Raw genomic sequence first — 24,754 nt, 5'->3', positions numbered from 1 at the left:
AAGACTGTGTCCCCTGCTTCTGGACTTCCTCATCATCGGGAACATTCGTCCCGCATCTAACCTGTCCAGTCCCGTCAGAATCTTGTAAGTTTCTACGAGATCCCCTTTCATCCTTCTAAACTCCAGAGTATAAAGGCCCAGTTGATCCAGTCTCTCCTCATATGTCAGTTCCGCCATCCCGGGAATCAGTCTGGTGAACCTTCGCTGCACTCCCTCAATAGCAAGAAAGACCTTCCTCAGATTAGGAGACCAAAACTGAAAACGATATTCCCGGTGAGACCTCACCAAGGCCCTGTACAACTGCAGTAAGACCTCCCTGCTACGATACTCAAATCCCCTAGCTATGAAGGCCAACATATCATTTGTCTTCTTCACCGCCTGCTGTACCTGCATGCCAGCTTTCAATGACTGATGAACCATGACACCCAGGTCTCGTTGCACCTCCCACTTTCCTAATCTGCCGCCATTCAGATAATATTCCGCCTTCGTGTTTTTGCCCCCAAAGTGGATAACGTCACATTTATCCACATTATACTGCATCTGCCATGCATTTGCCCACTCACCTAACCTGTCCAAGTCACCCTGCAGCCTTTTAGCGTCCTCCTCACAGCTCACACCGCCACCCAGCTTAGTGTCGTCTGCAAACTTGGAGATATTACACTCAATTTCTTCATCTAAATCATTAATGTATATTGTAAAGAGCTGGGGTCCCAGCACTGACCCCTGCGGTACTCCACTAGTCACTGCCTGCCATTCTGAAAAGGACCCATTTATCCCGACTCTCTGCTTCCTATCTGCCAACCAGTTCTCTATCCACGTCAGTACATTACCCCCAATACCATGTGCTTTGATTTTGCACACCAATCTCTTGTGTGGGACCTTGTCAAAAGCCTTTTGAAAGTCCAAATACACCACATCAACTGGTTCTCCCTTGTCCACTCTACTAGTTACATCCTCAAAAAACTCAGAAGATTTGTCAAGCATGATTTCCCTTTCATAAATCCATGCTTAATTGGACCGATCCTGTCACTGCTTTCCAAATGCGCTGCTATTTCATCTTTAATAATTGATTCCAACATTTTCCCCACTACTGATGTCATGCTAACCGGTCTATAATTATCCGTTTTCTCTCTCGCTCCTTTTTTAAACAGTGGTTTTACATTAGCTACCCTCCAGTCCATAGGAACTGATCCAGACTCAGCAGACTGTTGGAAAATGATCACCAATGCATCCACTATTTCTAGGGCCACTTCCTTAAGTACTCTGGGATGCAGACTATCAGGCCCCAGGGATTTATCAGCCTTCAATCCCATAAATTTCCCTAACACAATTTCATGCTTTATAAGGATATCCTTCAGTTCCTCCTTTTCATTAGACCCTCGGTCCCCTAATATTTCCGGAAGGTTATTTGTGTCTTCCTTCGTGAAAACAGAACCAAAGTATTTGTTTAACTGGTCTGCCATTTCTTTGTTCCCCATTATAAATTCACCTGAATCTGACTGCAAGGGACCTACGTTTGTTTTCACTCATCTTTTTCTCTTCACATATCTATAGAAGCTTTTGCAATCAGTTTTTATGTTCCCAGCAAGCTTCCTCTCATACTCTATTTCCCCCCTCCTAATGAAACCCTTTGTCCTCCTCTGCTGTATTACAAAACTCTCCCAGTCCTCAGGTTTGCTGCTTTTTTGATCAATTTATATGCCTCTTCCTTGGATTTAACACTATCCTTAATTTCCCTTGTTAGCCACAGTTGAGCCACCTTCCCCATTTTATTTTTACTCCAGACAGGGATGTTCAATTGTTGAAGTTCATCCATGTGCTCTTTAAATGTTTGTCATTGCCTATCCACCATCAGCCCTTCAAGTATCCCTCGCCAGTCTATTCTAGTCAAGTCACGTCTCATACCATCGAAGTTACTTTTCCCCAAGTTCAGGACCCGAGTCTCTGAATTAACTGTGTCACTCTCCATCTTAATAATGAATTCTACCATATTATGGTCACTCTCCCCCAAGGGGCCTCGCACAACAAGATTCTTAATTAGTTCTTTCTCATTACACAATACCCAGTCTAGGATGGCTAGGCCTCGAGTTGGTTCCTCGACATATTGGTCTAGAAATCCATCCCTAATACAGTCCAGGAAATCCTCCTCCACCGCATTGCTACCAGTTTGGTTAGCCCAGTCAATATGTAGATTAAAGTCACCCATGATAACTGCTGTACCTTTATTGTACGCATCCTTAATTTCTTGTTTGATGCTGTTCCCATCCTCAATACTACTGCTTGGTGGTCTGTACAGAACTCCCACTAGCATTTTCTGCCCTTTGGTATTCCGTAGTTCCACCCATACCGATTCCACATCATCCAAGCTAATGTCCTTCCTTACTGTTGCATTAATTTCCTCTTTAACCAGCAACGCCATCCCACCTCTTTTTCTTTTCTGTCTATCCTTCCTGAGTGTTGAGTTCCCAGCCTTGGTCACCTTGGAGCCATGTCTCCGTGATGCCAATTACATCATATCCGCTAACTGCAATCTGCACAGTTAATTCGTCCACCTTATTCCGAATCCTCCTCGCATTGAGGCACAGAGCCTTCAGGCTTGTCTTTTTAACACACTTTGCCCCTTTAGAATTTTGCTGTGATGTGGCCTTTTTGCTTTTTGCCTTGGGTTTCTCTGCCCTCCATTTTTACTTTTCTTCTTTCTATCTTTTGCTTCTGCCTCCATTCTACTTTCCTCTGTCTCCCTGCATAGTTTCCCATCGCCCTGCCATATTCGTTTAACCCCTCCCCAACAGCACTAGCAAACACTCCCCCTCGGACATTGGTTTCAGTCCTGCCCAGGTGCAGACCGTCCGGTTTGTACCAGTTCCAATGTCCCAGGAATTTGAATCTCTCCCTTCTGCACCATTCCTCAAGCTACATATTCATCTGAGCTATCCTGCGATTCCTACTCTGACTAGCACATGGCACTGGTAGCAATCCCGAGATTACTACTTTTGAGGTTCTACTTTTTAATTTAGCTCCTAGCTCCCTAAATTCGTCTTGTAGGACCTCATCCCATTTTTTACCTATATCGTTGGTACCTATATGCACCACGACAACTGGCTGTTTACCCTCCCCCTTCAAAATATCCTGCACCCGCTCCGAGACATCCTTGACCCTTGCACACGAACTTGACAGAGCTAGGTCTTGGTCCAATGGCAAGGATTAACCAAGACGACTGGAGACCAGCTCTGCTGCACGGACCTAGTGCACACACATATCGCAGTGTGGACTGGCCCGTGCTTCCCCTGGGTCAACGCCTCTTCTGGGCCCCAAACTCACGCCTCTCCTTGGCCCCAATCACATCACTCTGCTATCTGTCACCGCTCCTTCGCTCAGACCTCGCCGCTCCTACTGTACCTGCACATTCTCCAATCACCGACTTGTATAGGACCTTAGGTGGAGCACAGTTGACATACTGTGCACCGTTCTGATCACCATATTATAAAAAGGATATAGAGGCACTGGAGAAGGTGGAAAAGGGATTTGCAAGGATGATCGCAGAACTGAGAGGATATACTTATCAGGAAAGGTTGAACAGGGTGGGCTCTATTCTCTAGAATAAAGAGAAGGCCGATATTTGACCTATTCAAGGTCTTTAAGATTAAGAAAAGATTTTATAAGGTGGATATGGAAAAAAAAATTCCACTTGGGGGGGGAGGGGGGGGAGTCCAAAACTACAGGTCATAAATATAAGATAGTCACAAATAAATCAAATAGGGAATTCAGGAGAAACTTTTTTTCCCCCCAAAGAGAAGAAGTATGTGGAACGCTCTGCCACAAGGAATAGTTGAGGCGAATAGCACTGATGCATTTAAGGAGAAGCCAGATAAGCACATGAGTGAGAAAGGAAGAGAAGGATTTACTTAAGAGCACTGGGAGGAGTCCATGTGGAGCAGAAACACCAGCATTGACCAGCTGGGCCGAATGGCCTGTTCCTGTGCTGCAGACTCTATGTAAATCTATGTAGTTCTATGTAACTATGGGCTAGAACCTCCACTTTTGAGCTTATCGCCCAAAATTTCCACTGTGGGCATTAAAAAATGGTTTTCAGATCGCCGGCTTCTCACCCATTCTCAAAACACCTAGTTTACATTTTTGAAAATGGGTGTTACCGCGAGCGATATCAAATGGGCAGTAGTGTTACATTTTTCTGACCTTCTGCCGTAAAGTGTGGCCGTCCTTAGCAATGGCAAGGCAACGCTAGATTCCCGCAATTCAGGAGGTCAAGGGTCACCATGACATGCGCAGAAGAGGAGACAGAGAGAGAGGGAGCTCAGAGGCACTGAAAGCATGTGTGGCTGTGGTATGTGCTTGTTTGGCTGTTGTGGGAGGAACAGAGATTCACCAGCAGCAAAAAGCCCACAAAGCACCAAGAACGTAGTTGGCACTGAGTTTTTGTCCAACAATTAACATATAAAATGGAAGGGATGGAGGCGGTCCTGGAGCTGGTAGCCTGGAATGGTCCCAGAGTGCCGCACTGCACCCCAAGGTGACGCACCCCCATTGCCAAACACACGAGAGCCAGCAGCAACATCTTGCTTATGGCTTGGAGCATACTCCCACCTCGGGACCATCCTCTCCCCTATCTGTCCAAGCAGCGCTTCGGCCGTAATACCCCCCCCCCCCCCAATGAAGCATCGCCCGAGGACCTCCTCGACCAGGCAGCTTGCAGTCAAGAGCGTAAGTGGAAGGGGTCGAGGTAGGGAGGAAAAGCGGGGGGTGGGGGGGGTTTCTATAGAAATACTGATGATTTCAGACTAATGTTCGGTTTAAATGTTTTTTATTTAACAAATCCTTGCAGCACATTGTGGCTCTCGTTGTTATCGTCTCTCGGCTTCGGTGTGGGTGTCACATAGTGGGGTCATCAGCCAGGTGGCGAGACCATATCCTTTGTCCCCAAGCATCCAGCATTGACCTTGTGGCTCATCGGTAAACAAGTCAGATACAGTGCTCTCACACAGGATGTGAGCATCATGGATGCTCCCCGGAAATTGAGCATTCATAGCCAGTATAATTTGCTGGTGGTCAACAACCAGCTGGACATGCAGGGAGTGGAATCCCTTGCAGTACCTGAAAATCTCTGCATTCTGAAATGGTGCCCGCATCGCGATGTGTGTAAAGTCTATTGCTCCCTGCACCTTGGGGAAGTTTGCATTACTGGTAAAACCTAGAGCCCTCTCACTCCGTGCCTCCCTGGTCATAGGGAAGCTGATCAAGTTCCTCCTGCATGCGTACAGGGTTTCAGTGACCTGTCTAATGCAGTGATGTCTGGCATGCTGAGACAGTCCGCAAATGTCTCCAGCTGTGGCCTAAAAAGAACTCGAGCATAGAACGATAGTGCCACAGTGACTTTGACCTCGACGGACAGTGCAATTCTGATGATACTGGTAGGCTGCAGATCTCCCCTTATGAGCTGGCATACCTCAGTGATAACCTCTTTGTGGAAGCGCAGTCTCCGAAGGTAGGTGGTGTCAGGCAAGTTGAGGTAAGAATGCTTCTCCTTGTACTTGCGGGAGGTGTAACATCTGGTCCTCCTCATCTGTCTGTCACTTTGTTCATTGAGCACATAATGCAGTGCAGCGTTCCTTTGGCGATCTTGAGTCTGCTACATGTAATTGGTCACCAAGAGAGGGTGAGAAAGGACAGGCCCCATTGCAGTAGTTCTCTGCTTTCCACCGATTGCACACAAACAAAGAATGTCCCGACAAACACACCTCTTCAATTCCAATTGGTCACAGTGTGGTCAAGATTTTTTTTTAAAGAGATGTTCACATCAACTCCAACGACCTGCAGAGTACATCCAAACTCTGCCAAGGTTGAAGCACAGCAGCCTTTTAAAGGACGCGACATGTGATCTACAACATGGTGTCCATAACGCTGTGATTCGTCCCGGTTAGTTCCATTTTTTGTGGGCGGTTTTTTGAGCGAGCGATATTGTGGGCGATATGTGTGCGAGGTGGTGAAATTGATGGTGGGCGACCTCCATGGCTGCTAGTTTGGGCGATATTGTGGGCGATATGTGTGCGAGGTGGTGAAATTGATGGTGGCCGACCTCCATGGCCGCTAGTTTGGGTAAATATGCTCTTTACGACAAAAAACAGTCGCCGGGCGTTAAATATTGAATCTCGGCGTTAATCCGTGCGGAAAGTAACGCTGGACGATATTATGCTCGTTGAATTCACCCATCCTGCTGATTCCGCCCCAAAAAAGTGGGCGGGCGGTAATATTTTCTTTCGACGTTAAGCACACAGGGAAATTGCCCGTCAGTTTCCATTTTGTACCAAAATGGGTGATATATGGGAGTTATATGTCATTTCAGCGGTAAAATTGGCGTTAAGTGGATGTTAAGCAGGCAAAAAAAGTGGAGGTTCTAACCCTGTGTCTTCTGACTCTTGAACGTTGGAAAATATTTTGCTATTATTACAATAATTATGCACCATCTTTTTTACCAAAGATCTCTTGGCTTCTCTAATGGTTGCTTTTAACTCCCTGAATTTTGGGTGATGTTTGTCCCTATTCTCCTGTAAAGTGATTTGGGGAGTCAGACATCCTTCACTACCTAGCCCTATGCTGGCTGTTAAAACCCCAGCCGACATACCATCGGCAGAAACCCACCTTTTTTCAGACGATGTGCAGCTCCGGTGGTATGTCGCTGGTATGCTGGCAATGTTGGACATTTGGGCAGTCTGTAGGGTGCTCCGTGTGGGCAGACGGTATGCACACCACTGGCGGTATGTTGCTGATGAATTTCCCGCCAGGCGGTATGTAGGTATTTTTTTATCAATTTCGCGATTTTGGGTGGTATGTCGGCAGTATGAGGCAGTATGTCCACAATTCTCGGCCCCAAGACATTTCAATAAGATCACCTCTCAGTCTTCTAAACTCCAATGAGTATAGGCCCAGTCTGCTCAACCTTTCTTCATATGACAACCCTTTCATCTCAGGAATCAACCTCGTGAACCTTCTCTGAACTGCCTCCAGGTAAAGTATATCCTTCCTTAAATAAGGAGACAAAAATTGTACACAGTACTCCAGGTGTGGTCTTACCAGCACCCTCTTCAGTTGCAGCAAGACTTCCCTACTTTTATACTCCATCCACCTTGCAATAAAGGCCAACATTCCATTTGCCTTCCTAATTACTTGCTGTACCTTCATACTAACTTTTTGTGTTTCATGTAGAAGGACCCCCAGATCCATCTGTACCACCACATTTTCTAATCTCTCCCTATTTAAATAATAAATTGCTTTTTTATTTTTCCTACCAAAGTGGATAACCTCACATTTTCCCACATTATACTCCATCTGCCAAATTTTTGCCCACTCACTTAGCCTATCTATGTCTCTTCGTAGATTCTTTGCGGCTTCCACATAACTTGCTTTCCCACCTATCTTTGTATCATCAGCAAATTTGGCTACTTTACACTCGGTCCCTTCATGCAAGTCATTAGTTGAGGCCCGAGCACTGATCCCTGTGGCACCCCACTAGTTAAAGTTTGCCAACCTGAAAAGGACTCATTTATCCCGACTCTCTGTTTTCTGTTAGTTAGCCAATCCTCTATCCATGCTAATATATTACCAAAACCCCGTGGGCTCTTATCTTGTGCAGTAATCTTTTATGTGGCATCGTATCGAATGCTTTCTGAAAATCCAAATACACAACATCTACTGGTTCCCCTTTATCCACCATGATCGTTACATTCTCAAACAACTCAAGCAAATTTGTCAAAAATGATTTCCCCTTCATAAAACCATGCTGATTCTGCTTGACTGCATTATGATTTTCCAAATGTTTTGCTACTACTTCCTTAATGATGGACTCTAGCATTTCAATGTGCTTAAAATTATCAAAATGAAAATAAGAAAGATTCATTATGAAGGGTATGAAGAAATACATTGGGCCAGAATTTACTGTCAAAATAATGGTGAGGCTAACAGCGCTCACTATTATTTATGATCAAATTGTATAGCAACAACAGGCAATGGCAGATGCACGGTTAAACATGAAAATCCAAAAGTTGCAGTGTGAGATGCGCTGCTCCGCTGTTAGCTTCCCAAAAACTGCATCCTGCTGTCTGGCTCCTCATTCAAATGCATTGAACAGTGTAAAGATACTGTACTTGCATAGTAGATATGAATTAATCTCACCACAAAAAGTTACATAGGATTACATAGGAAATACAGCACTGAAACAGACAATTCGGCTCAACCAGTCCATGCCGTCGTTTATGCTTCATTCAAGCCTCCTCCCATCTTTCGTCATCTAAATCTATCAGCATAACCCTATATTCCCTTCTCTCTCATATGCTTGTCTAGCCTCCCCTTAAATGCATCTATACTATTCGTTTCAACCACTCCCTGTCGTAGTGAGTTCCACATTCTCACCATTTTTTAGGTGAAGAAGTTTCTTCTGAATTCCCTATTGGATTTCTTGGCATCTATCTTACATTGATGGCCTCTAGTTATGCTCTTCCCCACAAGTGGAAACATTCTCTCTGTATCCACTCTATCAAGACCCTTTCATCATTTTAAAGACTTCTATTAGGTCACCCCTTTTTTTAAAGAGAAAAGAGACCTAGCCCTTCATTTGCCAGTTATATGTCAATTCTGTGAGTTTATTAATGTCCTCCTGTAATTTGCTGCAGTCCTCCTCAGTATTGACTATTGCCCCCAATTTGGTGTCATTCGCAAATTTAGAAATTGTGTTTTTGATTCCAAAGTCTAAATTGTGAACATAAATTGTGAACAACAGTGGTCTCAGCACCGATCCTTGCGGAACACCACTACCCACCTTCTGCAACTGTGAATAGTTACCTTTTACCCCTACTCTCTGCTTTCTGTCTTGAAGCCAGCTAGCTATCCATTCTGCTCCTAGTCCCCTAACTCCGCATTCTCTGACCATGTTCATCAGTCTATTATGGGGTATCTTATCGAAGGCCTTTTGAAAATCTAGATAAATTACATCTACTTCATTACCATTGTCTACTCTCTTTGTTAACTCTTCAAAAAATTAAATGAGGTTGGTCAAGCAAGACTTTCCCTTTTGAAATCCATGCTGACTATTTGTTATTATATTTTTGGATTCTAGTTGTTTTTCTCTTTTCCCCTTTAGTAGGGATTCCATTATTTTGTCTACCACCGATGTTAAGCTGACTGGTGTGTAATTCCCTGGACATGTTCTATCCCCCATCTTAAATATATTACATTACCTATCTGCCAGTCCTATGGCACTACACCTTTTTCTAATGATTAAATATGGGTAGTAATGCCTCTGCTATCGCTTCCCTAGATTCTTTTAAAATGCGTGGATGCAATCCATCTGGACCTGGGATTTTATCCTCTTTGAATTTGATTAGTTTATTTAATATATCCCTTCTTTAAATTTTAAATGTATTTATCTCATTACTAATCTCATCATCCAATGTCATGTCCACCTGTTCTATCTCCCTGGTACATACTGAGGCAAAATAATTATTTAATATATCTGCCATCTCGCTATCGTTACCTGTGGAATTATCCTATCTACCTCTTAATGGCCCTAGTCCCATCCCAACCTTCCTTTTTTTTATTGATGTGCCTGTAAAATATTTTACTATTTTGTTTTATGTTCCTTGATAATTTAATTTCATAGTTTCTCTTTGCATTCCAAATTGTTTTTTGATTTCTCTCCTAATCTTTTCATATTCTCCCTTATCATGCACTCCCCTGCTGTCTATGTACTTAAGGTATGCCTCTTTCCTTACCCTCAATTGTTCCCTTATGGCTTTGTTCATCCATGAAGTCTCATTGGTGTTTAGTTTGTTCTTTACTTTTAATGGAATATATTATTCCTGCACTCTGGTGAACACTGTTTTAAATGTTTTCCATTGCTGTTCAACATCGATTTTTGCCAATATTGTTTCCCCATTTTATTTTCTCAAGTTCTACTCTCAGCCCCTCAAAATCAGCTTTTCTCCAATCTATTATCCTGGTTTTCGTTGTACTGATGTCTTTCTCAATTATCATCTTAAAAAGTATTATATGATATCACTATTGCCTAGATGACCCCTTACTTTTACTTCTCTTATCTGCTCTATTTCATTCCCCATTACTAGATCCAATAGCGAATCCTCCCTTGTTGGGCTTTTTACATATTGGGTCAGAAAGGAGTCCTGTACACATTGTTGGAATTCCATTCCCTTATCCTCTTTATCTACCTCTTCTGTTCAATTAATATCATGGTAGTTGAAATCCCCCATGATTATTATTCTATGTTTCTTTACTAATTTCCCTAATTTGTCTGCATATTTCTTCCTCCATCTCCCTTCCACTATTCGGTGGTCTGTAGACTACTATTAGTGTGCTTGATCCTTTATTATCTTTTATCTTTATCCATATGGATTCTATTTTGTCTTGCTGATAGCAGTGTCACTTTTTTCTACTGCCATTAAGTTATCCCTAATAAGTACAGCTACAAGTTAGGGCTTGTCCATTCCAGTCTAAGTCGCCTTGTTAATGGCATGGAAAGTCTTAATTACTGCTGAACAGCCTCTCTGGCACTGAAAATTAATTTTTATAAAAGATAGAGTCTCAACCCTTCAGCTTTTAATTGTGTTCAATCTTCAATCCTTCACTCGGATTGGTTAATCAGATATACTGATGCTTGACATGTTCACAGGTCCCAGATGCACTGTAGAGGGGGCTGTGCCATTTCAATCTCCCACTTACAGCAATTTGTACTGCAATGTTTCACAGAAATTAAACGGGTAAGTGCTAAGGAACGGTCCTGGGCTGCAGTAAATTTTGTCCCATTATACTGAAAGTATATTAATTGAGAAAGTGAGAGACAAGCAGAGAGGCAATTACAGGAAGATAGAAACTTATTGGCCAGGAATTTGCAGTCAGCGGCGAAACACCACTCGCTGCTGACTAAGGTAGAAGTTGAAATATCTTTTAAAAAACTTTTTAAATATATATTTAAAAAAAAACCATGTAATTTTTAATCATATTAATGGAAATATTTGACATTCCACAAATATAAATCCACAGTACAAATTAGGAAATTAGAGATGCCTGTAATAAGGGTAATACAGTAATCATGGGGGACTTTAATCTACATATATAGAGTGGGCAAACCAAATATGCAGTAATAGTATAGAGGATGAATTCATGGAATGCATACAAGATGGTTTTCCAGATCAGTATCTTGAGGAACCATCTAGGGAACAGGCTATTTTAGATCTAATATTGTGCAATGAGAAAGAGTTAATTAATAACCTTGCAGTAAAGAGGTCTTTAGGGAAGAGTGACCATAATATGATAGAATTTTATATTGAGTTTGAAAGTAATTTAGTTAAATCCGGAACTAGGGTCTTAAATCTAAACAAAGGAAACTATGCAGGTGTGAGGGGCGAGTTGGCTAAGGTAGATTGGGAAACTACTTTAAAAGGTATGACAGTAGACAAGCAATGGCTCACATTTAAAGAGTTAAGACATAATTTATAACAAACATACATTCCTTTAAGACAGGAAAACCCCACAGGAAAAGTGGTCCAACCGTGGCTAACAAGAGAAGTTAAAGATGGTATTAGATCAAAGAAGCTTATAATGTTGCCAAACAGAGTAGTAAGCATGAGGATTGGGAAGATTTTAGAATTCAGCAAAGGAGGACCAGACAATTGATAAAGAAAGGGAAAATAGAATACGAGAGTAAACTAGGGAGAGACATAAAAACAGACTGTAAAAGCTTCTATGGGTCTGTAAAAAGGAAAAGATTAGCGAAAGTAAATATGGGTCACTTATAGGCTGAGATAAGAGAAATTATAATGGGGAATAAGGAAATGGCAGAGAAATTAAACAAGTACTTTGTGTCTGTCTTCATGGAAGAAAGCACAAAAAAATCTCCCGGAAATAGTGGAGAACCAAGAGAATGAAGAACTGAAAGAAATTGGTATTAGTAAAAAATAGTACTGGAGTAATTAATGGGACTAAAAGCCAATAAATCCCCATAATCTGATGGCCTACATCCTAGGGTTTTTTTAAGAGGTGGCTATCGAGATAGTGGATGCATTGGTTGTCATCTTCCAATATTCCATAGATTCTAGAAAGGTTCCCGGAGATTGGAAGGTAGCTAATGTAACCCCGCTGTTTAAGAAAGGAGGGAGAGAGAAAATAGGGAACTACAGACCTGTCAGCCTGACACCAGTTATAGGTAAAATGCTACCATCTATTATTAATAATTAATTAATAATTAATATTATTAATAATAATAGGATTGGGCAGAGACAAATCTGTTAAGAGTTTTTTGATGTTGTAACTAGTAAAATAGATAAAGGGGAACCAGTGGATGTGGTGTATTTGGATTTTCAGAAGGCAATCAAAAAGCTGCCACACAGTCAAGGCATGGAATACAAGAGCTAGGACATTATGCTTGAATTGTATAAAACACTGGTTAGGCCACAGCTGGAATACTGTGTGCAGTTCTGGTCACCACATTACAGGAAAAATGTGATTGCACAGGAAAGGATGCAGAGGAGATTTACAAACATGTTGCCTGGACTGGAGGAAAGATTGGATAGGCTGGGTCTGTTTTCTTTGGCACAGAGGAGGTTGAGTGTAGACCTGATTGAGGTGTATAAAATTATGAGAGGCCTGGATAGAGTGGATAGGAAGGACTAGTTTCCTTTGGCAGAGGGGTCAACAACTAGGGGGCATAGATTTAAAGCAATTGCGGGGAGGTATAGAGGAGATATGAGGGGAAGTTTCTTTACCCAGAGGATGGTAGAGGACTGGAAGTCACTGCCTGAAAGGGTGGTAGAGACAGAAAGCCTCATCACATTTAAAAAATACTTGGATGTGCACTTAAAGTGCCGTAACCTACAGGGCTACGGACCAAGAGCTGGAAAGTGGGATTAGGCTGGATAGCTCTTGGTCGGCCAGCACAGACACGATGGGCCGAAATTGCCTCCTTACATGCTGTAAGTTTCTATGATTCTATAAATGTGAAGTTATCCACTTTGGTAGGAAAAATAGAAAAGCAGCGATTTTTTAAATGGTGAGAGATTGAGAAATGTTGATGTTCAGAGGGACCTGGGTGTCCTTGTACAGGAATCATTGAAAGTTAACATGCAGGTACAGCAAGCAATTAAGAAAGCAAATGGTATGTTGATCTTTATTACAAGAGGATTTGACAATAAGAGTAAATACATCTTATTGCAATTATATAGGGCCCTGGTGAGACCGCACCTGGAGTATTGAGTACAGTTTTGGTCTCCTTACCTAAGGAAGGATATACTTGCCATAGAGGGAGTGCAACAAAGGTTCACCAGACTGATGCCTGGGATGGGGGGGATTGTCCTATGAAGAGAAATTGAGCAGACTAGTTCTATATTCTCTCACGTTTAGCAGAATGAGAGGTGATCACATTGAAACATACAAAATTCTTACAGGACTAAAACAGGGTGGATGCAGGAAGGATGTTTCCTCTGGCTGGGGAGTCTAGAACCAGGGTTCACAGTCTCAGAATAAGGAGTCGGCCATTTAGGACAGAGCTGAGGAGAAACTTCTTCACTGGAAAGGGAAATCATGTTTGGCAAATTTGCTGGAGTTCTTTGAGGATGTAACGAGCAGGGTGGATAAGGGGGAACCAGTGGATATGGTGTATTTGGATTTCCAGGAGGCATTTGATAAGATGCCACATAAAAGGTTACTGCACAAGATAAAAGTTCACATGGTTGGGATAATATATTAGCATGGATAGGGGATTGGCTAACTAACAGAAAACAAAGACAGGATAAATGGGTCATTTTCCGGTTGCAAACATTAACTAGTGAGGTGCCGCAGGGATCGGTGCAGGGGTCTCAACTATTTACAATCTATATTAATGATTTGGATGAAGGGACTGTGTGTAATGTAGCCAAGTTTGCTGATGATACAAAGGTGAGTGGGAGAGCAAATTGTGAGGAGGACACAAAATCTGCAGAGAGATATAAACAGGCTAAATGAATGGGCAAAGATTTGGCAGATGGAGTATAATGTGGGAAAGTGTGAGGTTATCCACTTTATAATTTAAATGGAGAAAAATTGCAAAGTGCTGCAGTTCAGAGGAACCCAGGGGGTCTTTGTGCATGAAACACAAAAAGTTATTATGCAGGTACAGCAAGTAATCAGGAAGGCAAATGTAATGTTGGCCTTTATTGCAACGGGGATAGAGTATAAAAACAGAGAAGTCCTGCTACAATTGTACTGGGTATTGGTGAGGCCACATCAAGAGTACTGCGTACAGTTTTGGTCTCCGTATTTAAAGAAGGATACACTTGCATTGGAGACTGTTCAGAGAAGGTTCAGTAGGTCGATTCCGGAGATGAGGGGGTTGACTTATGAAGATAGGTTGAGTAGGTTGGGCCTCTACTCATTGGAGTTCAGAAGAATGAGAGGTGATCTTATCGAAACATATGAGATAATGAGGGGGCTCGACAAAGTGGATGCAGAGAGGATACTCATAGGGGAAACTAAAATTAGGGGACATAGTCTCAGAACAAGGGGCTACCCATTTAAAACTGAGATGAGGAGGAATTTCTTCTCTCAGAGGGTTGTAAATCTATGGAATTCTCTGCCCCAGAGAGCTGTGGAGGCTGGGTCATTGAATATATTTAAGGCAGAGGTGGACAGATTTTTGAGCAATAAGGGAATAAAGGGTTATGGGGAATGGGCAGGGAAGTGGAGCTGAGTCCATGATCAGATCAGCCATGGTCTTATTAAATGGCAGAGCAGGCTCGAGGGGTTGAATAGCCTACTCCTGTTCCTATTTCTTTTGTTCATATGTTCACTTAGAGCATGGTAAATCTCTGGAATTCTATACCCCAGAGGGCTGTGGAGGTTTAGTCTTTGAGTATATTCATGACAGAGATCGATAGATTTTTGAATATTAAGGGAAGCAAGTTATACCGGAGCAGTGCAGGAAACTGGAGTTGAGGTAGAAGATCAGCCATGATCTTATTGAAGGGGAAGCAGGCTCGAGGGGCCGAATGGCCTACTCCTGCTCCTAATTCTTATGTTCTTTAATTTTTATAACATTCGTTTTTCAGGGCCAGAACAGTTGTTCAGCAGACAATTTGCCATTAAAATCCCAGTTACAACAAGGTTTAACTTTCTGGTGGGGGTTTAATAGCAATTTCCCAGCCGAATAGAGGAAGTTTTCGCCAGTTCAAGTGATTTGAATTGTTTGTCGGCTCTGGGGAGTTTCGCAGTCAACCTGTGGCGAAGCAGGAAATGACTGACTGCAACTTCTGGGTTTCCAGGTTTATCTGCGCTTGTGCCAAATCCTGAAGTTACAGTCAGTTTCAGAGGGTCAATGGTGGTGAACGCTGACAGTTTCACCGTCAACATTTCTCCAAACCTTTACCCACGAGCAGTTTAACTCCAGATTTAAGTTATTTAAAGGTCCTGAAAGTTATCCTCAGCTAGAGCCTGCGGCACCCGAGGCAGGTGCCAAGAACTGGAAAGATCATCGCTGCCCTGGTCCAAAGAACCCAGGAGCCACGGAAAGATCAGATTGCGAGACGTGCACCTCCCACCCTACAACCCCCTCACCCTTACCCTTACCTTGGCCCTCACCCCCTTTCTCTCCCTCCAACATGTTATTGCCAGCTTCTCTCCCTCTGTAGTTTGTCCGTTTCTGTCGCCTCACCTTCAGCGCCAGCTCGATGTGGAAGTCGCGGGCTCTCAGAAACTTGAGCAGGAACTCATTCTGCAAGCCCAGCGGCCAGTGCAGGCTCTGCTTGAGCGCTCGGAGCCGGAGCTCAGAAATGGAGCGGAGCATGGAGTCGGAGTAAAGCTCGTCCCCCGCCAGATCCTCGCTGCTGTGCCCTGGGTTCCTTTCCTTCGGTTTACACTCTGTCGACATGTTCTCGTCCAATGGTCGCAGTTGGCAGCAGGCGCTCTGAAGCCGCGCGATCCACTCGGCGTTATCTAGTGATGATACTTTCATCACAAAAGCACCGAAAGTTACGCCTGTATTTATCGTGGGCGGGACCAAAGCGGCACCCAATCCCATATTGTACTTTGGTTTACTCTGTTTTGATATTTTACTACACGGTAAGTATAACTGGGGGTGGGCTAGATTACAAGATGTTGCAAGAGCAAAACTACAACCAGATTATTTTATTTGCCAATTTTCTTTTCTCGACATCAAGGCTAAAACCCCGTAGCCCCAGCGTCTCTGCATAAATGTCAATTGGAGAGAGTCTGCAGCTGCAGACTACCAACGATCATTGCTGCTTTTTCTGCTATCTCTGGAGTTTCCACACACTGTCAATTGGAATGTTAATATGTTAATATCACAGCATGACGTGCATTGATCAATGAAATATGTAAATGTGTTGCCAATAGCAGTAAACATTGCTTCCCATTTTGTTGCCACGCCTATAGCTGAGGAGCAGAGGCTGTGTGACATAGATGGAGAGTCACATTTAAAGAGGGACATGGCAGAAGTAGGCATGGGTGAGGAAGCTGCTTTCAAGGACAACTCTCCATTCATCTCACTCAGTCACCCAACCCAAATGGCCCATGCAGAGCCAGAACCAGTCAGCCATCATATTTGCAGAAGTGGTGCCTACAGTTACAGGGCCATCTTATGGGTTAGGTGAAGTGAAATAGTTCTCCAATAAATTGTCAGATTTGTCATCCACACTGCCGTCCAGTGGAGCTGGCCATTGTAGAAGAGGAGGCAACCCGGTCATCGTTGAGGAGGAGTCACCAGTGGGGAATAAGTGTAATGCACCACCATTATCCCATGAAATCTTCAAACCTTAGAACAGGCAATGGGATTCATTCTCCATACAAATTACAAAAAGGAAGTATTGGTGTAATCACCAATACCACAACAAATACTTCTCCAATAATATGTTTTGGATTCTGACTTTGATAGAGGTTTAATTTGTCTCGACCCACATTTCTGCGTCAGGATATAAGTAGACGTGCAGCCGGTCCAGGCAGCGGGCGGTCGAGGGGGTCGTTCAACCTGACTGCCTGCCTCTCTTCCGCTCTTACATCCGGTCCAGGGTGTCCTTGGAGATGGAGCACGCGGTGTCCACCGGTACGCTCGTGGCCTTCCGCGAGAGGTGGGCACCGGAGGGACTGGAGTGCATCATCACGCCCGGCAACAAAATTTTAATTTGATTTTACGTTTTAAAGTTTAATTTGTTTTAATTGCCGGTGCTTTTAGTGTCCCCCTCCCCTTTTATAGGGGGCACTGGGAAAAAATGTGATTTTAGCGCCCCCAAAAAAAACAAAAAAAAAGGAAAAAAAAGGGGCCTTGTAAATGTCTGCTGTGTCATCCAGGGCGGGTGGCATGGTTTAATGTTTTTTGTTTTGCAGATAAACTCCAAAAAGAGTTATAAGTAGACGTGCATGTATGAAGGGTGAGGTGTAATACAGGGTCAGCTGGGGTTCGTACTGCAAGTTATTGTGAACAGGATATGAGAATGCTTGTGCTGGAGTGGAGGTTCCAAGTTTAAGTGAAATAGTTCTCCAATAAATTATGTCAGATTTGTCATCCACACTGCCGTCCAGTGGAGCTGGCCGTCGTAGAAGAGGAGGAGACCCGGTCATTATTGAGGAGCTCACCAGTGGGGAATGAGTGGTCCAGCTGTCGCCGAAGGGGAGGAGGCCCCGACGCCGTCGTGGAGGAGAGGCTCATCTGCCGCCGCTGGAGGGAACCTGGTTGCCGCTGGAGGGGGCCCGATCGCCGCTGGAAGGGGCCTGGTCGCGGCTGGAGGCCCGGTCGCTGTTGGAGGGGGCCCTGTCGCTGCTGGAGGGGGCCCGATCGCCGCTGGAAGGGGCCTGGTCGTGGCTGGAGACCCGGTCGCCGTTGGAGGGGGCCCTGTCGCTGCTGGAGGGGGCCCGATCGCCGCTGGAAGGGGCCTGGTCATGGCTGGAGGCCCGGTCGCCGTTGGAGGGGGCCCTGTCGCTGCTGGAGGGGGCCCGATCGCTGCTGGACGAGTGGAGGCCCGATCGCCTGGTCGGAGGCTCACCTGGCTCGCCGGCCATTGTCAAGGATTGGGTAGGGTAGCTGAGTCCACGTCGAGGAGGAGGTCGCCGAGGGGGGCGAAGAGGTCCAGGTCGCCGCTGCAGAAGGCTTGCTCGTCACTGGTAGTCCAATGGTGTGGAGGGAAGCCTGAGGTAGGCCCGAACTTGTGGGATTCGCAGGATTAGGGTTTAAAGTAAGGATTTAAGAGAATGCACCCTCTATTTGGGTCTATTAGGGCTAGGGGAGGTTGAGGGTGGAAAATTGTTGGATGGCAGAAGATGGAAGTTGATTTGGCAGGGGAGCTCCCTAGGGAGCTGCTACCCTGGCAGCCATCTTGCCAGAGGGTAATTGTACAGGGATTGTCATCAGCCTGGGAGAATGTTACCAGTCGGGTCCCACAGAGTTCTGTTTTGTGATCTCTTTTGTTCAATATCTTCATAAATGATCTGGAGCTAAGAGTCACAAGCACAATGAGTAAATTTACAAATGATACAAAGGTAATGGAGGTGTTAGACTCTAAAGCTGAACAGAATAAGCTACAAGAGGATTTGAAAATACTTGGGAACTCGGCAGATAGATGGCAGATAAAATTCAATATGGAAAAATGCAAAGTACTTCACACAGGGTCAAAAATCTTGGAAGGAAGTATTACTTAGTGCATGGAAAATGATAGAGATCTGCTGGCCCTGATTGAAAATAAATTGAAGCTATTGCAACAATGATCAGTGGCAGTGAGTAAAGCAAATCAGATGTTGGGATGCATTAAACAGTGAATATTGCGCCAAAATGATGAGGTAATGCTGCCACTTTATAAATCATTGGTGTGACCGTACTTAGAATATGGTGTACAGTTCTGGCTGCCGTAGTACAAAAAGAATATTGTAGCTATTGACATTTTACAGAAGAGAACAATCAGAATGATGGAGGTGATGGAGGGATTGGATTATGAGGAGCGATTATATAAATTGGGCATGCTCGCACTGGATAAGAGAAGAATGAGAGGTAATATGATTGCTGTTTTAGGATTCGAATGGGACTAGATAATGTAAATCACATCCAGCTGTTTCACCTTGTCCAGAACACTAAAACCAAAGGATACGTACAACCTGTGCTTAAAGGGGGCTAAATTCAAAACTAATCAGTGAAAACATTATTTCATTAAGCGAGTGCTCAACCTATGGAACTGGCTCCATAGGGAGATGGTGGAAGGAGGTAGTATTGACTCATTCAAATGCAACTTATATAGATTTCGTTCAGTCAATAATGGGCAAAAATTGCGGTCAAGCTCTGGAGTATGTCACCGACCTACGAAAACAATACGTACTTACCTCGTGCATGGCCCACAATGGAGACTTCCTCTTCAGCACTCCAGAGTTCTGCATAGTGTATGACATCAAGAAGGCCAGGAGCACAGCATACAGCCTATGTGTAAGGGAAGGCACACCCACAACGCTCTCAAAACTAAGCCATGCCCACAGAAATTTCTCTGTCTTTTACATAGAAATTATATTTTAAAAGCTTTTAAAAGCTTCTAAAGACTTTTAATTAAACTGCTACTTGGACTTATTTCACATAACAGCATTTTGTTTTTTTTCATCCAAACTTATATCTTACCAGTCCTTATGTTTACAACTTCCTGCTTTGAAACACAATAAAGTGTCAGCTGTGGCTCAGTGGGTAGCACTCTTACCTCTGAGTCAAAAAGTTGTGCGTTCAAGTCCTGCTTCAGGGATATGAGTGGAAAAATAAATCTGGGCTGACATTCCAGTGCAGTGCTGAGGTGCCATATTTCAGATGAGATGTTAAACCGAGGCCCCGTATGCTCTCTCAAGTGGACATAAGAGATCCCATGGCAGTTTTTCGAAGAAGAGCAAGGGAGTTATCCCCGGTGTCCTGGCCAATATTTATCTCTCAATCAATATAACAAAAAAACAGATTATATAGGGCCAGAACCTCTCTTTTTTTTGCATGCTTAACATCCACTTAACGCCCATTTTATCGCTGAAATGACATATAACGCCCATATATCACCCATTTTGGCACAAAATGGAAACTGGCGGGCATTTTTCAGAAACTTATCGCTGAGCGTTACTTTCCCCATGTGCTTAACGCAGGAAAAAATATTACCACCCGCCCACTTTTTTGGGGCGGAATCAGCAGAATGGGCGAAATCAACGCCCATAATATCACCCAGCGTTACTTTCCGCATGGAATTAATGCCGAGATTCAATATTAACACCTGCCCACTGTTTTTTGTCGTAAAGAGCATATTTACCCAAACTAGCGGCCAGGAAGATCGGCCATCGTCAATTTCACCACCTCGCACACATATTGCCCACAATATCGCTCGCCCCAAAAACCGCCCACAAAACGTGGAACTAACCGGAACGAATCACAGCGTTATGGACGCCATGTTCTAGATCACATGTCGCGTCCTTTAAAAGGCTGCTGTGCTTCAACCTCGGCGGAGTTTGGATGTACTCTGCAGGTCGTTGGAGTTGATGTGAACATCTGTAAAAACATCTTGACCATACTGTGTGTTATGTATGTAAACTTTGTAATAGTGCAAGATTTGCCACCAGGGGGCGCACCTGTTGGAGACCCAAGGGTCACCTGCACACCTCATGCAAGCAAGTATAAAAGGTTGTCTGCCATGCTGCTTCTTCACTCTGGAGTTTGATTAAAGAGACTAAGGTCACATCAGTTTGAGCTTACAGCATACAGTCTTGTGGAGATATTCTGAACATAACAATTGGCGACGAGTAATAGATCACGAACTTTAACGCGGTTATGGCTGCTGTTGGTATTCTTGAGAGATTTCTTGAGGGTGATGATTGGCTTCGTTGAGCGTCTTGACCAGTACTTTATGGCCAACGAGCTGGATACGGACAGTAACGTGGTCAAGCGCAGGGCAATTCTCCTCACCGTTTGTGGATCCACGATATATGGCCTCATCAAAAATCTGCTAGCACCGATGAAACCAACGGATGAGACATATGCAGAGTTGTGTACACTGGTTCGGGAACACCTCAAGCCGAAGGAGAGCATCTTAATGGCCAGGTATCACTTTTATACGCACCATCGCTCCGAGGGCCAGGACATGGCGAGCTATGTTGCCGACCTAAGATGCCTTGCGGGACTGTGCGAATTTGCTGGAGTTTTCGGGGAAATGTTGCGGGACTTTCTCGTGCTTGAATCGGCCATGAGGTCATTCCTCGCAAACTGCTGTCTGCCGAATCCTTAGATCTGAGCAAGACCATCACGATAGTCCAGGCTTTCATGTCCACGAATGATAACACTCAGCAGATATCTTAGCATTGAAGCTCACCGGCAAGTACTGTGCATAAAATAACACCTTCATCTGGCAGAACTGTACATGGCAGGGCCTACACACCTGCAGAGGCCAGACCTAGGATGACTCAGAGTAGCCGTGGGCGTGAAAACAAATTCATTAACGTCATGTTGGCGCTGTGGGGGTAATCATAGAGCCCATCAATGTCGATTCAAGCACTACGTGTGCAAAGGCTGCGGAACAATGGGGCACCTCCAGCGAATGTACAAACGTGCTGCGACTCACCACGTGGCAGAGTCGGCAGAAGATGACTGATCCGGCGCGGATCATGCTGAACGAGTAAGAGAGACAACTCAACCCGAGACTAAAGAGAAAGTGTATGGGATACACACCTTTACCACCAAATGCCCTCCGATAATGTTGAAAGTCAAATTAAATGGCATTCCAGTTTCCATGGAATTGGACACAGGGGCGAGTCAGTCAATTATGAGCCAGAAGGCTTTTGAGAAACTGTGGGGCAACAAGGCACAAAGGCCAAAACTAAGCCCAATCCAAACAAAGCTGCACACTTACACCCAAGAGCTCATACCAGTCATTGGCAGTGTGACAGTGAAGGTATCGTATGATGGAACTGTGCATAATTTATCACTATGGATTGTACCAGGCGATGGCCCAATGCTGTTCGGCAGAAGCTGGCTAGGAAAGATCTGATGGAACTGGGATGACATCAAAGCACTGTCTTTGGTGGGTGATGCCTCGTGCGCTCAAGTGCTGAACAAATTTCCATCGCTATTTGAGCCAGGCGTCGGCAACTTCACAGGCGCCAAAGTGCAGATCCATCTAGTCCCTGATGCACGGCCCATTCATCACAAGGCCCGAGCGGTTCCATATATGATGCGGGAGAAAGTCGAGAGCGAACTGGACAGACTTCAACGAGAGGGAATTATATCGCCAGTCGAGTTCAACGAGTGGGCCAGTCCAATTGTTCCAGTGTTGAAAAGCGATGGCACAGTCAGAATCTGCGGACACCACAAAGTAATGATCAACCGAGTCTCGTTACAGGACCAGTACCCACTACCCAAAGCGGAGGACCTGTTTGCAATGTTAGCAGGGGGGATGTTGTTCACCAAGCTGGATCTAACCTCTGCTTACATGACACAGGAGCTGGCTGAATCTTCAAAAAGGTTGACGTGCATCAACACACAAGGAGGACTGTTCATATACCATCGATGCCCTTTTGGGATTTGCTCGGCTGCTGCCATCTTCCAGAGAAACATGGAGATTCTGCTGAAATCGGTTCTGTGCACCGTTGTGTTCCACGATGACATCCTGATCACTGGTTGTGACACCACCATACACGTGCACAACCTGGAAGATGTTCTAAAGCGACTGGACAGAGTGGGACTTAAGATGAAATGCTCCAAGTGTGTTTTCCTGGCGCCAGAGGTCGAATTTTTGGGGAGAAAGATTGCGGCAGACGGCATCAGACCTGTAGTGTCTCTGCACCTTGTTACAAACTCACACAAGGCATGGATTTATCAGACACGGTCACTCTGTGACCTTCACTTTATTTCCAGGACTGAAGAGTGCTGATCCTGGGTGGGACCTCCCCTTTTATACCTGGAAGCCCAGGTGAGGAGCTTACTCCCTGTGGTCAGGGTGTGCATTACAAGGGTACAGGTACAGTATGTATGAGTTATAGTTACATACTTATAGTCAATGTAAGATGGTGCAATACATGACATCACCTCCCCCATTAGGTCTTTTAGTTTCAGAGGTTAAGTCTATCGGGTGGTTGGCGCTCTCTCGTGGAGCGCCGCAGTTGTGGCTCTGGTAGCTGAGCCTCAGCATGCATCTCTGTCACTTGAGGTGATTCTGGACTGTCCGGGCTGGCCGCAGGGACTGTGCATGCTGAGGGCTGTCTTTGTTGCTCGTGCACTGGCAGTGGTGTGGGTGCTATCTCATCATGCTCTTCTTCCGGTTCCTCCGTGTCTGCACTGAACCTTGTCTTTACTTGGTCCAAGTGTTTGCGGCATATCTGCTCATTGTTTAGTCTGACCACCATGATCCTGTTTCCTTCTTTGCCAATTACGGTGCCCTCAAGCCATTTGGGTCCCAAAGCATGGTTAAGAACAAATACCGGGTCATCTATTACTGTACACCTCCCCCTTGAGTTTCGATCATGGAACTCGGTTTGGGACTGGCGCTTGACCTCAACAATGTCTGCCAGGGCTGGGTGAATAAGGGACAGCCGCGTCTTGAGTGTGCGTTTCATGAGGAGTTCCTCTGGCGCGACTCCCGTGAGTGAGTGCGGCCGGGACCTGTAGGCCAGCAGGAGGCGCAATAGGTGGTACTGAAGGGAGGGTCCTTGGATGCGTAGCATGCCCTGCTTTATGACTTGGACCACCCATTCCGCCTGGCCATTGGAGGTCGGCTTGAACGGTGCTGTCCGGACTTGCTTGATTGCCCGACATAAACTCCTGGAATTCATGGCTGGTAAAACACGGGCCATTATCGCTGACCAGGATGTCCGGCAAGCCGTGGGTCGCAAAAACCATATGCAGACTCTCCACAGTGATGGATGTCGTGCACGAGTTCAATATAATGCACACGATCCACTTCGAGTATGCATCGACAACGATCACGAACATTTTTCTCATGAATGGGCCCGCATCGTCCACGTGAATACGTGACCATGGCCTGGTGGGTCAGGGCCACGCACTGAGTGGGGCCTCCCTGGGGGCATTGCCCAGCTGGGCACATGTCGTGCACCTGCGAACCCAGTGTTCCAGGTCCGAATCAATCCCCGGCCACCACACGTGTGACCGGGCAATGGCCTTCATTAACACGATGCCAGGGTGCTCGCTGTGGAGTTCACTGATAAACGCTTCCCTTCCTTTCTGGGGCATGACTACCCGGCTGCCCCATAACAGGCAGTCGGCTTGGACGGAGAGTTCATCCATCCATCTCTGAAACGGCCTGACTTCCTTGGGGCACGCCCTGTGTGCGGGCGCCCAGTCCCCAGTCAGGACACATTTCTTTATCATGGATAGGAGGGGGTCCCTGTTGGGCCAGAGTTTGATCTGGCGGCTGTGATGAGGGCGCCCGCAGTGTCAAAATCCTCAACGGCCATGACCATCTCGGCGCTCTGCTCCGACGCCCCCTCGGTGGTGGCCAGTGGGAGCCTGCTGAGCGCGTCAGCGCAATTTTCGGTGCCTGGCCGGTGTCGTATGATGTAGTCATACGCAGCCAGCGTGAGGGCCCATCGCTGTATGTGAGCTGACGCATTAGCGTTGACAGCCTTGCTGTCAGACAACAGGGATGTTAATGGCTTGTGGTCCGTCTCTAGCTCGAACTGTCTTCCGAAAAGGTACTGGTGCATCTTTTTCACACCGTACACACACGCGAGTGTCTCC

At 45.1% G+C, this 24,754-nt stretch overlaps 1 protein-coding gene across 2 annotated transcripts in view; it reads right to left on the bottom strand.

Moving 5' to 3' along the window:
* Positions 1-15,933, bottom strand: part of ttpa (tocopherol (alpha) transfer protein) — a 95,820-nt gene extending 79,887 nt beyond the window's left edge. For both annotated transcript variants that reach the window (XM_070875536.1, XM_070875542.1), the window contains exon 1: positions 15,707-15,933. In XM_070875536.1, coding sequence (XP_070731637.1) covers positions 15,707-15,922 — 216 coding nt within the window. In that variant the 5' untranslated portion in view covers positions 15,923-15,933. The remainder of the gene's footprint in view (positions 1-15,706) is intronic.
* Positions 15,934-24,754: the final 8,821 nt, after the last annotated feature.

This window comes from Pristiophorus japonicus, chromosome 1 (genome assembly GCF_044704955.1).
Source record: "Pristiophorus japonicus isolate sPriJap1 chromosome 1, sPriJap1.hap1, whole genome shotgun sequence".
Taxonomy (NCBI): domain Eukaryota; kingdom Metazoa; phylum Chordata; class Chondrichthyes; family Pristiophoridae; genus Pristiophorus; species Pristiophorus japonicus.
The sequence above is the reverse complement of the archived record's forward strand: the minus strand, read 5'-3'. Positions and strand labels throughout refer to the sequence as shown.